The sequence below is a fragment of the Phocoena sinus genome, chromosome 20 (genome assembly GCF_008692025.1).
Source record: "Phocoena sinus isolate mPhoSin1 chromosome 20, mPhoSin1.pri, whole genome shotgun sequence".
NCBI lineage: Eukaryota > Metazoa > Chordata > Mammalia > Artiodactyla > Phocoenidae > Phocoena > Phocoena sinus.
In genome coordinates, this window is record NC_045782.1 from 45,083,909 (window position 1) to 45,096,895 (window position 12,987).

The window sequence follows — 12,987 nt, forward strand, 5'->3', positions numbered from 1 at the left end:
GCTGTAATACGTATATTTTACTGAGTAGCAGAAGCTTGTCAAATACTCGTAGAAAAGCAGCTTTTGAAACTCAGTATAAGAATGCATGTTTTTCCAAAAATTACTTTTGAAACACTAAAGCTCTGTAGTTGATAAAACCATAAAATGTCTATGTATTTATATGGTGATAGAAACTGCAAAAGGCTTTATACTATTAAATACATATATGAAATTAACATATTCCTGGCCTGAGGATTCCCACAAAATTTACCTTTTTTGTACAATTTGGCAATGCCAACATCTACAGAAAATGTTAACCAACCAACCACTGTTTCATTAGAAACCGCACCAAATCCAATGTCAAAAACATTACTTTATTTTTCTAGGATGAAATGTCCTATTACGTACAAAAAGAACTGCTGTTTAAATTTGCCACAATCTCTTAAAAACATAGCAATCTATTCCCTACAGGTAGGAAAGTTCTTGCTGCAACAAGTTTTAAATGATTAAGCCCATCTATATCTATATATATATATGAATAAATAGTACAGAAATACTGTGACACGATGAGATGCAGAATAATTTTATAATTCATTAAAATGTAGGATTCTTGCATCAGCACAGTGCATACAATATGTAACATTTTTAAAAAGTTAAAGGACAAAATAACCTATATTTGACTACTTCCATGTTAGTATTTTAAGCAAAAACTGTTTCCATGTTTTCAATATTGAGCAATTAGTCGCTTTAGTTTGTAAGCATAAGTTTAAGTGATATTTTTATGTACAAAAAGGAATGGGCTTCATTAGATAAAATTAACCCAGAATAACTTGTACACCTGAGCCTGTAAGAAGAAAGAACTGGGAACTGTTAGCAACGTCTTTCTTTTAAGAAACTAAGGTCCGGGAAAGGTTTTGCATAGCAGGGTGATATTAAACAGAAAGAAACTTTTAAAAAACAATAATTGGATAAATTCCAGAACTTGGTAGGACAAAGCTAATACGAATTAGTGCAAAATCTAGTAAAATTTTTGCAAAGCTGCATAAACCAACTATGGCAGATCTCACAGAAGCTATTATTACAATGAAGAAATACAACATGTAAGATTAGAACACTGAAAGGAAAAACATGCAAAATACGCCTTCCTCTGCTGCTTCCATTTTTTCCCCCTACCGCTTACACTACTTCTTCTTATGTGGGAAAAAAACCCAAAAAAACTCAACCAACAAACAAATACAAAAAGGATGAAGTCATTTTAAAAAATGCCCTTCATAAAACATAAGCAGTGGCCTGTAACTGATAATTTGCCTGGTATCATATAACGTACAGATGAAGGCGATGTGTATTTTGTCACATTACCTTTTTTATTAGTCTGATCAATTGATGCAACAGGATTAGCACCCCTGAATATTTTTCTTCGATGTGATGACAGTGGGCTGGGAATTATAAAATGAAGGACCACTACTACCCTGGAGAAATCCAGGTACAATCAGCTCCTTCTGCCTTTTATTTATTTACCTTGCAGCCCTCCCTTTCCCCTCAATGGCTTACAGAGAATCATTAGCGCACATTCAAAGACACCGTCTGTGGGAGAAAAATTATCTCCATTTATTTTGTTTCATATACATCCATAATTGAATTTTAATACAAAAAGAAAAAAAATTAGAATCTGACAAATGTTTACAAACAAGATACCTTCAAATAGATTTTACTCATTTTAACCTGGTGCAGAGTAAATGACAAATTGTACTGTTATATTCAAGGCAACAGAGTCTGTAGTCCAGGACCACTAGCCCAACCTTTATGCAAGCTTAATTTTTATCTACTATGAACAATAAACTCATTGTTGATTCCCAGTTGTGTGTGTGTGCACATGTGTACATAGCAGCTCCTTTCATAGAAAGAAAAGACATCTAGAGGTCGTCTTGTACTTTTACCTACAGGAATCATGATAAGATACAGAATGGATTACATGTAACCGGCCTGGATTTTATAAGAAAAAATAATTAGCTGACAAATGAGGGCAGCAATAAAAAAGCGTCTTTTTTGCAACAATAAATAAATACAGTCGAAAGTTTTCTGTGAGACTCTAAACCAGCTTCTTCACTGAAGAGCAGACGTGGCATTTCCATGGAGTTACACTTGACCCCATATTATCTTTTTTTCTTTCTTTCTTTCTTTTTTTTTTTCTTCAATAAACAAAGTTTTCCCGCTTCTGCCACAATAGTAAAACCATTTGATCTTGACAAGATAATGGTGTCGTTGACTTTGCTTTTCCCTTGTCCGTTGGACAAAATTGGCCAAGAATATAATTGGACTGTTATGACCAATAAAAACGAAGTTTAGGTCAAGTCTTGTCAGGATAACCTGACTAAAAACATCTGGCTCCTTAATTTAAAACAGTTCAACCAGATTCTTGCTGTGTTTTATGTTAGGTTAACACGCTGAACTTTAAGAAGCTGTAGACTGCAGTTTGTTGTTATGAGACCTACAGAATACAGAAAAAAGGGAACAATTAAGCACCCTTCATTTTTGAAAACAGTGATGCTTTATGCGGATGCCAAGGTCAGTCTGTCTGGGGAAAGCAGCCATGTTCTTTCATTCACCCTTGGCAAGCAAATATATGAGAACAAGTAGGAAATTTTTACCCTATAAAATTAAAAATTTTCATTGTACACTAAACATGATAATTCATTGGAAAAAGCCAATATTAAAAAAAAATATATAAATATATATACATATATATATATGTCCAATACAACATTTTTAGCCAAAGGAACAAATAGAGACATTTACAGAAGCATTACCATTGTGGTAGAAGGTGTGTGTGTGTGTGTGTGTGTGTGTGTGTGTGTGTGTACGTATGCACGCATTTATTTACATTGAGTTGGGGAATATGAAGGAAAAAAATATTAAAAGGAGAGAAATAACAGTATTAAAATCACATTTTTCTATTAAATTTCAGAAAGTGTCCTTTCTAGTTTCACAGTTTTATTAACAATTTTTGTTAGTAAACCAAGTTACTGTACAGTTATCAAGTATGTTCTATTGCAATAGTGTATATAAATACAGTCTTCTCGGAGTTTACAATTCTTAAATACATTGTTCAACATAGCTGCTAGAATAAATTGTTTACTACTATACATCTTTTTTTTAACATTAAAAAATTATATTAACTCATCTGAACTCTGGGGGGCAATTTTGAATTAGGTAATCAAGTGGTACAATAAAAGAGTGACCCCAACATCCAGTTCTGATTCCAGTTAAAAATTCAGACTAAAGATATCACAATCTGTAAGAAAAGAAAGAACATGGATGATATAAATGATGAATTATAACAAAGAACAGTTATGAAAATAATGCTGGAGATCACAAATTTAAAATGGGGAAAATACGGCAAAGGAAACCCTGGAAATCCATAAAAAATAATATTTCAGTGACTGGCTACATATATGTTTCATTCTGCCCTAAATCTGGAAATCAACAAAAATCCCCTAACATCTCTTCACATATCATTTTATTTACATAAGCAGACTTGAGCAAACTTCTCAGTTGGCTCCCATGTTCTTTAATAAAAATTACATAAACCAGAATATAATAAAAAGCTACATGAAACCACCAAATGGCAAGCTCTCCTGAGCGGCCCCTTAACCATGCAGACCCCGCCTCTGGGCCTCCTCTCCTTCCCCCAGTGCCTTGGTTTTGCAGCAGGCCCACCTCAGCAGCTGCCGCCACCATCCCCCTCTGCGTCCTGCCTGCAAGCCTGGTAGCAGGGTGGGATTCAAATCCCCCAGCTTCCACTTCCACCAAAGGCTAAAGCCTTTTCAGCTGAAAAAAGCAGTTCTAGAAATTTAACTGGAGTAATGACTACACGAGGCACGAAGCAGGAAGCAAAAGAGCACGGAGGGCTTGTACTAAGCTGTGGTCCTCGGTCCTATCTTCACTCACCCTGAAAACCAGGCTCTCCAGGATGAGTTACCTGGAACTTTCAGTTCTTAGGTAGGTAGATCTCTTACACTGCTATTTCTTATTTTATCAACTTTATATTGTTTAAATCCTGCTATGGCAAACGAGAACTGAGCTCGTGGAACCATTTTCCCTCCTCCCTTCTTGAGTACAAGTTCTATTTCTCCGTAATTTAAAATTAAATCTTTCCATGCTTTGTCTGCAGACATTCCAAAAGTTGAAAATCAATGTACTGTTTACGTGACTATGTAAATATTTTTCTCTGTAGCACCTAATCTTTTGCTAGGAGGGCATTCTTAGTAACCTATACAACTTTTTGCCTTTCATGGAGTTTCTGACTTTCATTCCCCCCTTACATTCTTAAGTTATCTAATGTATGAATCAATTTTTCCCCTCCAGACGCATCCCTCTTGGGAGTGCTCCATTCTCCTGCTCCAATTTGAACTGCCTACTGCATGGGCCTGCTGTACAAATGTCACTCTGGGTCAGAGTCGTTCTCTTTGCTTTCTTGAAATTCAAGGTCTTTTGTTTTCTTGATTTGCTTCTTTATTTTGCTAGTGCACATCTTAAAATAACTTGCTAAGAAAGTATGCAAGGAAAAGAAGCCCTTTCTGATCCTTGTATGACTTGAAAATGTACTTATGCTGCCTCTACGTTTGACTGGCTAGACACAGACTTCATGTTTCCTCAAACTTTTGGATTTATTCTTCCATAATCCTCTAGCATTCCATGTTGCTACAGAAAAGTCTGATACCAGTCTAATTCCTGTTAATTTATAAGTTGTTTTATCCTCTTTACAAGCTTTCAGAAGAGCTTCCTCCATCCTTAGCCTCTGGAGGTTTTACAGTGATGTATATGTGCGGTGGACCTTTTCCCACTTGTCCAGACTGGCTTAGACGTTTGTTTATCCACTCCACTCCACTCCACGACCCCGGCCCCGGCCCCGGCCCCAGTCCATCTCCCTATCCCACAGGAACATGAGCTCCGTGGAGAGCGGGAACTTGGTTTGATCTGCTGCTATAGTCAATTCTGACACACAGCCGGGGCTCAATAACCATTTTTTTTTAATTTATTATTTATTTTTGGCTGCGTTGGGTCTTTTTTGCTGCGTGCGGCTTTGTCTAGTTGCGCGAGCGGGGGCTACTCTTCGTTGCGGTGCACAGGCTTCTCATTGCAGTGGCTTCTCTTGTTGCGGAGACCGGGCTCTAGGCGTGTGCGCTTCAGTAGTTGTGGCTCACAGGCTCTAGAGCGCAGGCTCAGTAGTTGTGGCGCACAGGCTTAGTTGCTCCGTGGCATGTGGGATCTTCCCAGATCAGGGCTTGAACCCGTGTCCCCTGCGTTGGCAGGCGGATTCTTAACCACTGCGCCACCAGGGAAACCCCTCAATAACTATTTTTTGAATGAATAGTTTTGCTTGGACTTGAAGTTGTGTGCCTCTCACTGGTTTGGAAATATTTCTTATATTAGAGTAGTCTTTTGATAATTTCCTCTCCTCTGTCTTCTCTGTTCTTTCTTTCTGGAATTTCCATGAAATGAATACTGGATACTTTATAACATTTTTTTCTTTCCTATTTTTCATCCCCTTGTCGTTTTGCTCTTTCCACTGAGAGTTCCTTGATTTTAACTTTCAATGTGTGCAATAAGTTTAAAAAAATTTCCAGTTACTCTCTTTTTCTCAGATTGTTCTTTATTTCTAATATCCTGTTCACTATTTTGCAGATGCAGTACCTTCTAAAATTTCTCTCGGGACATGACTTAGAGGCTTGTTTTGTTTTTTTAAAGCTCTCTCTTGTTCTCTCTGGAATCTATTTTTCGGTTACACCTTGACCTTTTTCTCCTTTACGCTGCAGGTTTTCCTTACCTATCCGTCCGTCCCTGTCTGTTCCCACTTATGAAGAGTAAGTTAACAGCCTAGATGGGTGCCTGGAGAACCCTGTGCATGTGTGTGTGGCTTACTGACTGGCAGGCTTTACTTTAGATCAGTTTTCAGTCTCAACACAACTGACATTTTGGAGTTGGATAATTCTTTGCTTTAAGGCTATCCTACGCACTGTGGGACGTTTAGCACCATCTCTGGCCTCTACTGTTTAGATGCCAGTACCACTAACCACCTCCAAGTGTGACAAACAGCAATGTCTCTAGGCATCGCTAAATATCCCTTACGGGGTGGGGGTGAGTAAATTATCCTGTTGAGAGCCCCAGCGCTAGAATGAGGGAGCCGATCCTTCAGAGATCAGGGGATTTTCCTCTGGGTCCCATTCTCTTCTGTCTACTCTAGTTCTCTGCAGACGGTTTTTTCTCCTTTGCAGAAGAACCCTGTGTTCTTCCAGTTCTTTGGGCATCCTGCGCAGGCTGCACGCTGGGGTTAGAGGAGGGTGTGACCAGCCCAGATTTAGATCTTCAGTTAACCGCTCTCTCCTCCTACTCTCTAGAGCCTTCGATTCTATTTCAGAGTCTCCGTGTTGGAGGCTGTCTGGGGTCCTACTGGTCGGCAGGAGCCCGCGAGCAGTCGTCTGGCTGCGCGTGCCCGCCTTCACCGGTCAGCCGCCTTCCACCTGCTGTCCCTCACAATCTGCTGAAATCTCATCAGCTAACTAACTTCTACCATGTTCCTTTCACCACTCTGAGTTTACCCCTCTTTATTCCTTTATTATTATTTTCCTGGGGACTCTGTCATATTAAGTAAGTCCTCTTCCATTTTAAGTTTTACAGCTAACGGGTTAACAGACAGGCAACGATAAAAATGGGAAAGTTTTAGAGATTCTGTGAAGTCTCTTGGTTGGTGGTCTACACAGCCTGCCTGCCCACCGGCTTTCCTTCCCTCCTTGCCTATAGTTTTTGACTCCTTCACTGAGAAGGTGATTGGATACTTCAGTTGTGCTTGTCCTTCACTTTTAGCTTATGCAAACTGACTCTGAAGTACAGTTCTTGATCTACCTTGTTACAGGAGAAGGAGAGAAAATACCCTGAAGATTTTCCTCCGAGAAAAATGACTAGGTAGAGCACTGATTCTTATGCTTTGGTATGCAGAGTCCCGTGGGAGTTCATTAGGTAATACAGATGCCCAGACCCCAGCCCAGCCAAGATCTACCCAATCTGACTAGGGAGGATCAAGCTTGCGGGCTAGTGGATGGGGGATGGTGAACAATGAATCTCAGGGCTACAGAGCGGTGGCAGCTCTCAAAGAAAAGGGAAACAGCCTTTCGTTGAAAGGAAGAAAGTCATGGGCTTGGGGAGGAGCAGGTGCGGAAGATCAGAAACAGAGGGCGCGAAGGTCACAGTATCTGAATAGCATGCAAAGCTGCTCAATGTTTTTATGCTACGAGAGGTTCAAAGAAAAGGTCTGTGGACTTGGATTAAAGTTTAGTTTTGTCCACAGAAAACATCCATTAGAATAAAACAATTTATGATTTCAAAGATACAGCAAACGCAAATGAAAGAGAAAGCGCTTAAATCCCCACTTGGTGGTCTTCCCCTTACTCTACCCTACAGAACAGTCTTTTTTTTTTAAACATTATTTTGTTGAATTCTACCAGTCTTCGAGCATTTCACCTACTATATGCTGTGTTGAGTATTAGTCTCATAGTTTTAAAAAACTATTTTTTTGGCCACGCAGCCTGCGGGATCTTAGTGGCCTGACCAGGGATCGAACCCCCACCCCCTGCAGTGAAAGCGTGGAGTCCTAACCGCTGGACCGCCAGGGAAGTCCCAGGACAGTCATTTTTATACTTCTGTAAACTCAGTGAGAGCAAGAACTCTTACTACTACTATCTTTGTATGTGCCCCGTGGCACTTAACACAGCATCTTACATTCTGTAAGCATTTGATAAATGCTTTTTGAATTTGAAAAAGTGACTATAATTTTAAGCAGATCATACACAAACCCAGCAATTTCTCGTTAGGAGCTGAATTAGTTCAGAGCGCTGAACACATCTGCTTACCTGCTAGCCTTGAATCCTTTCAATTTCTGTACAAAGAATGATTCAAGAACTTCTGCACACTGGTAAAAAGGAGAATCACTTGGATTGTAGTAACGACAATTATCAAAAATTTTGGTCATATCTGCTACAAATTCTGTCAGCTTTTCATAATATCTTCTTTGTACTCTTTCTTCCATGGTGGCGAGGTCTTAAAAACAAAATGTAAAAGATTTTCAAAGCTTTAAGGTTGTTCCAGTGTGGATACTGCCTGCAGTTCTGACAAATAAGAATACATAACATCTTGCCCAAGCAGTCCTGGAACCAGGCTGGTTTACCAGTGAAGACTACGTAGCAATTCTTGAAGAAAATAGCAGCATTTTTCCAATTTTGTTTTTGATTTGGGGTCTAAAAGATAAATCTTGGCTACCGTTAAGAAGGGTCTTTTACTTTCAATTAACTACAGAGAATAGCTCTTTATTCAATTGGTTTGAAACAAAGCAAACACTACACCAACATGAACAATACGTATCTAAGTATAACACATTTCCACATGCAAACAATTGATTAAATACCTTACATGTACAAAGAGAAGAAGTCCAGAATTAAGAATAAAATCTCTGTGGTTTTGTGATCCTTGTATTAGACTTTAATAATATAATTTTGTTTCCTTTTAAATTTTTATTGTTACCTTTTATTGGTGACAAGTGATACTGACTTACCGATTATGTTGGTAATAATATAAAGTGTCTACTTAAACTTAAGGGAAAAATATTAGCTGATATGAATAAAAATAGCAGTATGTAAAAGTAGAGGTAGTGTGCAGAAATGGAAAAAATTACTAGGGTGGTACACAGGTAACTGCTGTGGAATACTGAGCTAAATCCACCCAAAGTAACAGTGGGTCCCAGGAGACAGTTGTGCTTGAAGGAAAATTCCATATACAACATGACATGAAAACCTGGGAGAATAAAAGGTCAGTGATCTCAAATCAATCTAGGATTGACAGATAACACAATTCCTAACTAAATCTCAGTAATTATTTTAGAATTTGAGAAAATAATTTTAAAGTACATTCAAAAAATAAAAGTGTAGGAATATCTAAGAAACATTTGAAAAATAAAAGTAAAGGGAGAAAATTTAATCTATGAGACATTAAAAAAAATTACAGGGACTTCCCTGGTGGCGTAGTGGTTAAGAATCCGCCTGCCAATGCAGGGGACATGGGTTCGAGCCCTGGTCCGGGAAGATCCCACAGGCTGTGGAGCAACGAAGCCCATGTGCCACAACTACTGAGCCTGCGTGCCTAGAGCCCACAGGTCTGCAACAAGAGAAGCCACCGCAATGAGAAGCCCGTGCACCGCAATGAAGACCCAATGCAACCAAAAATAAATAAATAAGATAAATTTTATATAAAAAAATTTATAAAGCTGTGATAACAAAACGTGTGGCATTGCACAACATGATACAAACATTAATGGAACTGAATTCAAAACAGGAACAGACATAACTGTATTCAGCGTGAGAATTTCACCTATGTTGAGGATGTCATTTCAAATAAGCAGAGGCAGGAAGAATGCATTAATAAATTGGGTTGAGGCAACTGCCTACCTATATCTGAAGAAAAATTCTACCTCACACTATATGCCAAAGTAATCCGAGGTGAATTAAAATTTAAGAACAAAAGTGAATGTAGTTAATCACTGAATTGTGCGTATAAAAGTAGTTAAAAATGGCAATTTTATGTTATACATATAATATTTTAACACACAAACACGTCTTTGATAGTTCCAGTTTACGCAGGTAGGGGAAAAACGTGTAAACAAGAACAACTGCAAAAATGTACCCAGCCTGATTAAATTCCGAACAAGACTTGGGCGCATCCATTCTGTGTAGGTCACATAAGCTGTACAGGTAGGCAGAAAGCTTAACACAGCCCGCCCGAGTATCACCATATTCAGACTTAAGTTCTGGGCACTTCCTGACTAATTGTAATAAAGTATGTGAGTAGTGTTTGGACATTTAATGATTTCAACTTAATTAGTATCCCTTAAAAAAAAAAAAGTACTAGGAGAACATACAGGTAAGTATTTATATATCTGGGGTAGGGAAAAAGGCTAAAAATACAACTCTAAAGGTAGAATTCATAATGATTAATAGATCTGAACTAAAAAAATGTTAAAAACTATCACATGACCAAAAAATTGCCATAAAACATTAAAATATCCTTAGTTTATAAATAACCCTTAAGTAACACTGACAACAGTATGAATATATCAAGAGCAAAATGGCAAAATACATAAATAGGGAACTCATGCAGAAGTACAAACAGTTATAAGCACATCACTAGTTACTGAAGACAGGCAAAGCCAAAGAGTCACTTCCTTTGCCCAAATTAGCAGAAATTAAAAATTAAATAACATCAGCCTATTAACAGGGGCTACCTCTAAAGGTGGATGAAAGTGGTGGTAAATTTTACATTTTACTCCCTATATCTCTGTAACATCTGCATTTGTACATCAAACATATTCTTTTGAAATAAATATTTACAAAGAAAACTTTTTCTCCTCGAAAGAGTGATAATGCTCAGGGTTTTCAAGTGTGCAGAGAAAAGGGTACAGATATATGCTATCAGTGGAAACTGGTTCAATCTGCTGAAGTGCAATTTGAAAATACTTACCAAAAGCCTAAAAAGTATACACACACCCTTTGGCACAGAAATTCTATTTCTAGAAATTTTTCCTAAGAAAACAAACAAGAACAGGGCAGATGCACAAAGATGTTCACAGAAGTGTCATTTATAGCAGCAAAAACTGCAGACAGCCAAAAAATCCATTATGGAGGGGTGATTAAATAAATTACCTTAACGTCATACAATTAAAAACGATGTAGGGGGGACGTCCCTGGTGGTGCAGTGGTTAAGAATCTGCCTGCCAATGCAGGGGACAGGGGTTCGAGCCCTGGTCCGGAAGACCGCACATGCCACTGAGCACCTACGCCCGTGTGCCACAACTACTGAGCCTGTGCTCTAGAGCCCATGAGCCACAACTACTGAGCCCCCATGCCACAACTACTGAAGCCCACGCACCTAAAGCCCATGCTCCGCAACAAGATGCCACCGCAATGAGAAGCCTGCACACCGCAACAAAGAGTAGCCCTGCTCACCGCAACTAGAGAAAGCCCATGCACAGCAATGAAGACCCAACGCAGCCAAAAGTAAAATAAATTTATAATCAATCAATCAATCACGTTAGTAACTTTCCAGACATTTGCTATGCATCTCTAAACACATGTACATACCCTTAGAAAACATACAACTGTTTACTGCTTAAAACCCAGGGATTGCTCTGTAACTTTCCTATTTCTTTCAACAGTATGCTTGGGAGACCTGTATTATCTGTATGTACATACCCACATAAAATGCTGTTTATCTTGGTGATATTAAAAAAAGAAAAGAAAAAGACAGGAAAACATTCTAGCTCTTCAAGAAAAGAATTTTGGCTAAATAAGTTAAGGCATATTCAATTTACAGACTATACAAAGCCATTAATATCATGTTATTGAAGATTAATGACACAGGAAAATGACTGCCAGACACAAACATTTACTATATGATCTCAATATTTTTTTTTAAAAAAAAAGTTTTCAATTTTTACACACACACACGAACACACCAAAATGTGATAGCATTCAGTGAGAAAAAGATCAAAAGTGCATTTATCTTTTCTTACTTTTTTTATTTCTTAAATTTTCTATAATCAAGTTATTTTTAGAAGCAAAAGACATCTATTTATTTAAATAAACACCCCAGGTACTTTCTCAAAGGAGATTATTCAAATCTGAAATGTGTACAATGATTAATTTCTTCTATCTTAGACATGAGGAGGACAGAGGTAACGGCTACTTAACATATTTATGGTTTTTCTTCCTGAAGATAAGCCCTCATTTATCTCTTCTTCATGTTTCTGCATCTTTGAAGTTGCCGTCAATACAACCCCTGTCTTTTCTTTTTTTTTTCTTAATAACCTGTTTGAACTTTAATTCCTTTAATTTTTTCCTTTTATTTTTAAACTGAGGTATAATTGACATAGAACACTGTGGTACCTTTATGTATACAATGCGATGATTTTTTTTTTAATTTATATATTTTTGGCTGTGTTGGGTCTTTGTTGTTGTGTGGGCTTTCTCTAGTTGCAGTGAGTGGGGGCTACTCTTCGTTGCGGTACACGGGCTTCTCATTGTGGTGGCTCCTCTTGTTGCGGAGCACGGGCTCTAGGCACACGGGTTTCAGTAGTTGCAGCACGCAGGCTCAATAGTTGTGGCACACAGGCTTAGTTGCTCCGCGGCATGTGGGATCTTCCCGGACAAGGGATCGAACCCGTGTCCCCTGCATTGGCAGGCGGATTCTTAACCACTGCACCACCAGGGAAGTCCCAATGGGATGATTTGATGTTTGTATATATTGAGAAATGATCACCACAATACTTTTATTTAACATCCGTCACCGCATATAGTTACAAACTTTTTTTTTTGGTGATGAGAACTTTTAAGATCCACTCTCCTGGCAACTTTCAAATATACAATAAAACCATACCCATTAAAAAAATGCTTAGCTGGCCGTTTGGAATATTTTCATCAGCTAGAGCTAATTTTTGGGCAGTTTTGGAAGCTTTTAGCTATGTTTTAATTTCTATAACTTCTTTCGTAGATAAGTATTTTTAATATAATCACCAGTAGCTGTTCATCTTAATACAGTAAATCCCCTACATATGAATGAGTTCCGTTCCGAGAGCACGTTCGTAAGTCTGACAAAGTTAGCCCAGGTACCCAACTAACACAATCAGCTATGTAGTACTGTACTATAATAGGTTTGTAGTACTTTTCACACAAATAATACACAGAAAACATTTTTAATCTTACAGTACAGTATAGTACTGTATACTTGAAAAGTATACAGTAGTACCAGCCACATCACCGATGCTTTTACACTTGCTTCCAGACATCCTGGGCTTGAAATAAAGATACTGTACTACTGTACTCTATACAGTACTGTAAAGTACACAAAAGCACAACCACTTGTAGAGGATGCACACGTGTGACAATGGACACCAGACACGTGAACTAA

General features: G+C 38.2%; 1 protein-coding gene across 14 annotated transcripts in view; it reads right to left on the reverse strand.

The window, feature by feature from the left end:
* Window positions 1–332: 332 nt before the first annotated feature.
* Window positions 333–12,987, reverse strand: part of BPTF (bromodomain PHD finger transcription factor) — a 135,309-nt gene continuing 122,654 nt past the window's right edge. For 12 of the 14 annotated variants that reach the window (XM_032615628.1, XM_032615624.1, XM_032615620.1 and 9 more), the window contains 2 exons: window positions 7,887–8,073; window positions 333–2,467 (listed from right to left, as the gene is read on the reverse strand). In XM_032615628.1, the coding sequence (XP_032471519.1) occupies window positions 2,431–2,467; window positions 7,887–8,073 (224 nt within the window). In that variant the 3' untranslated portion in view covers window positions 333–2,430. Of the gene's footprint in view, window positions 3,272–7,886; window positions 8,074–12,987 lie in introns of all 14 variants that reach the window. The other 2 variants (XM_032615619.1, XM_032615617.1) reach the window with 1 other exon arrangement.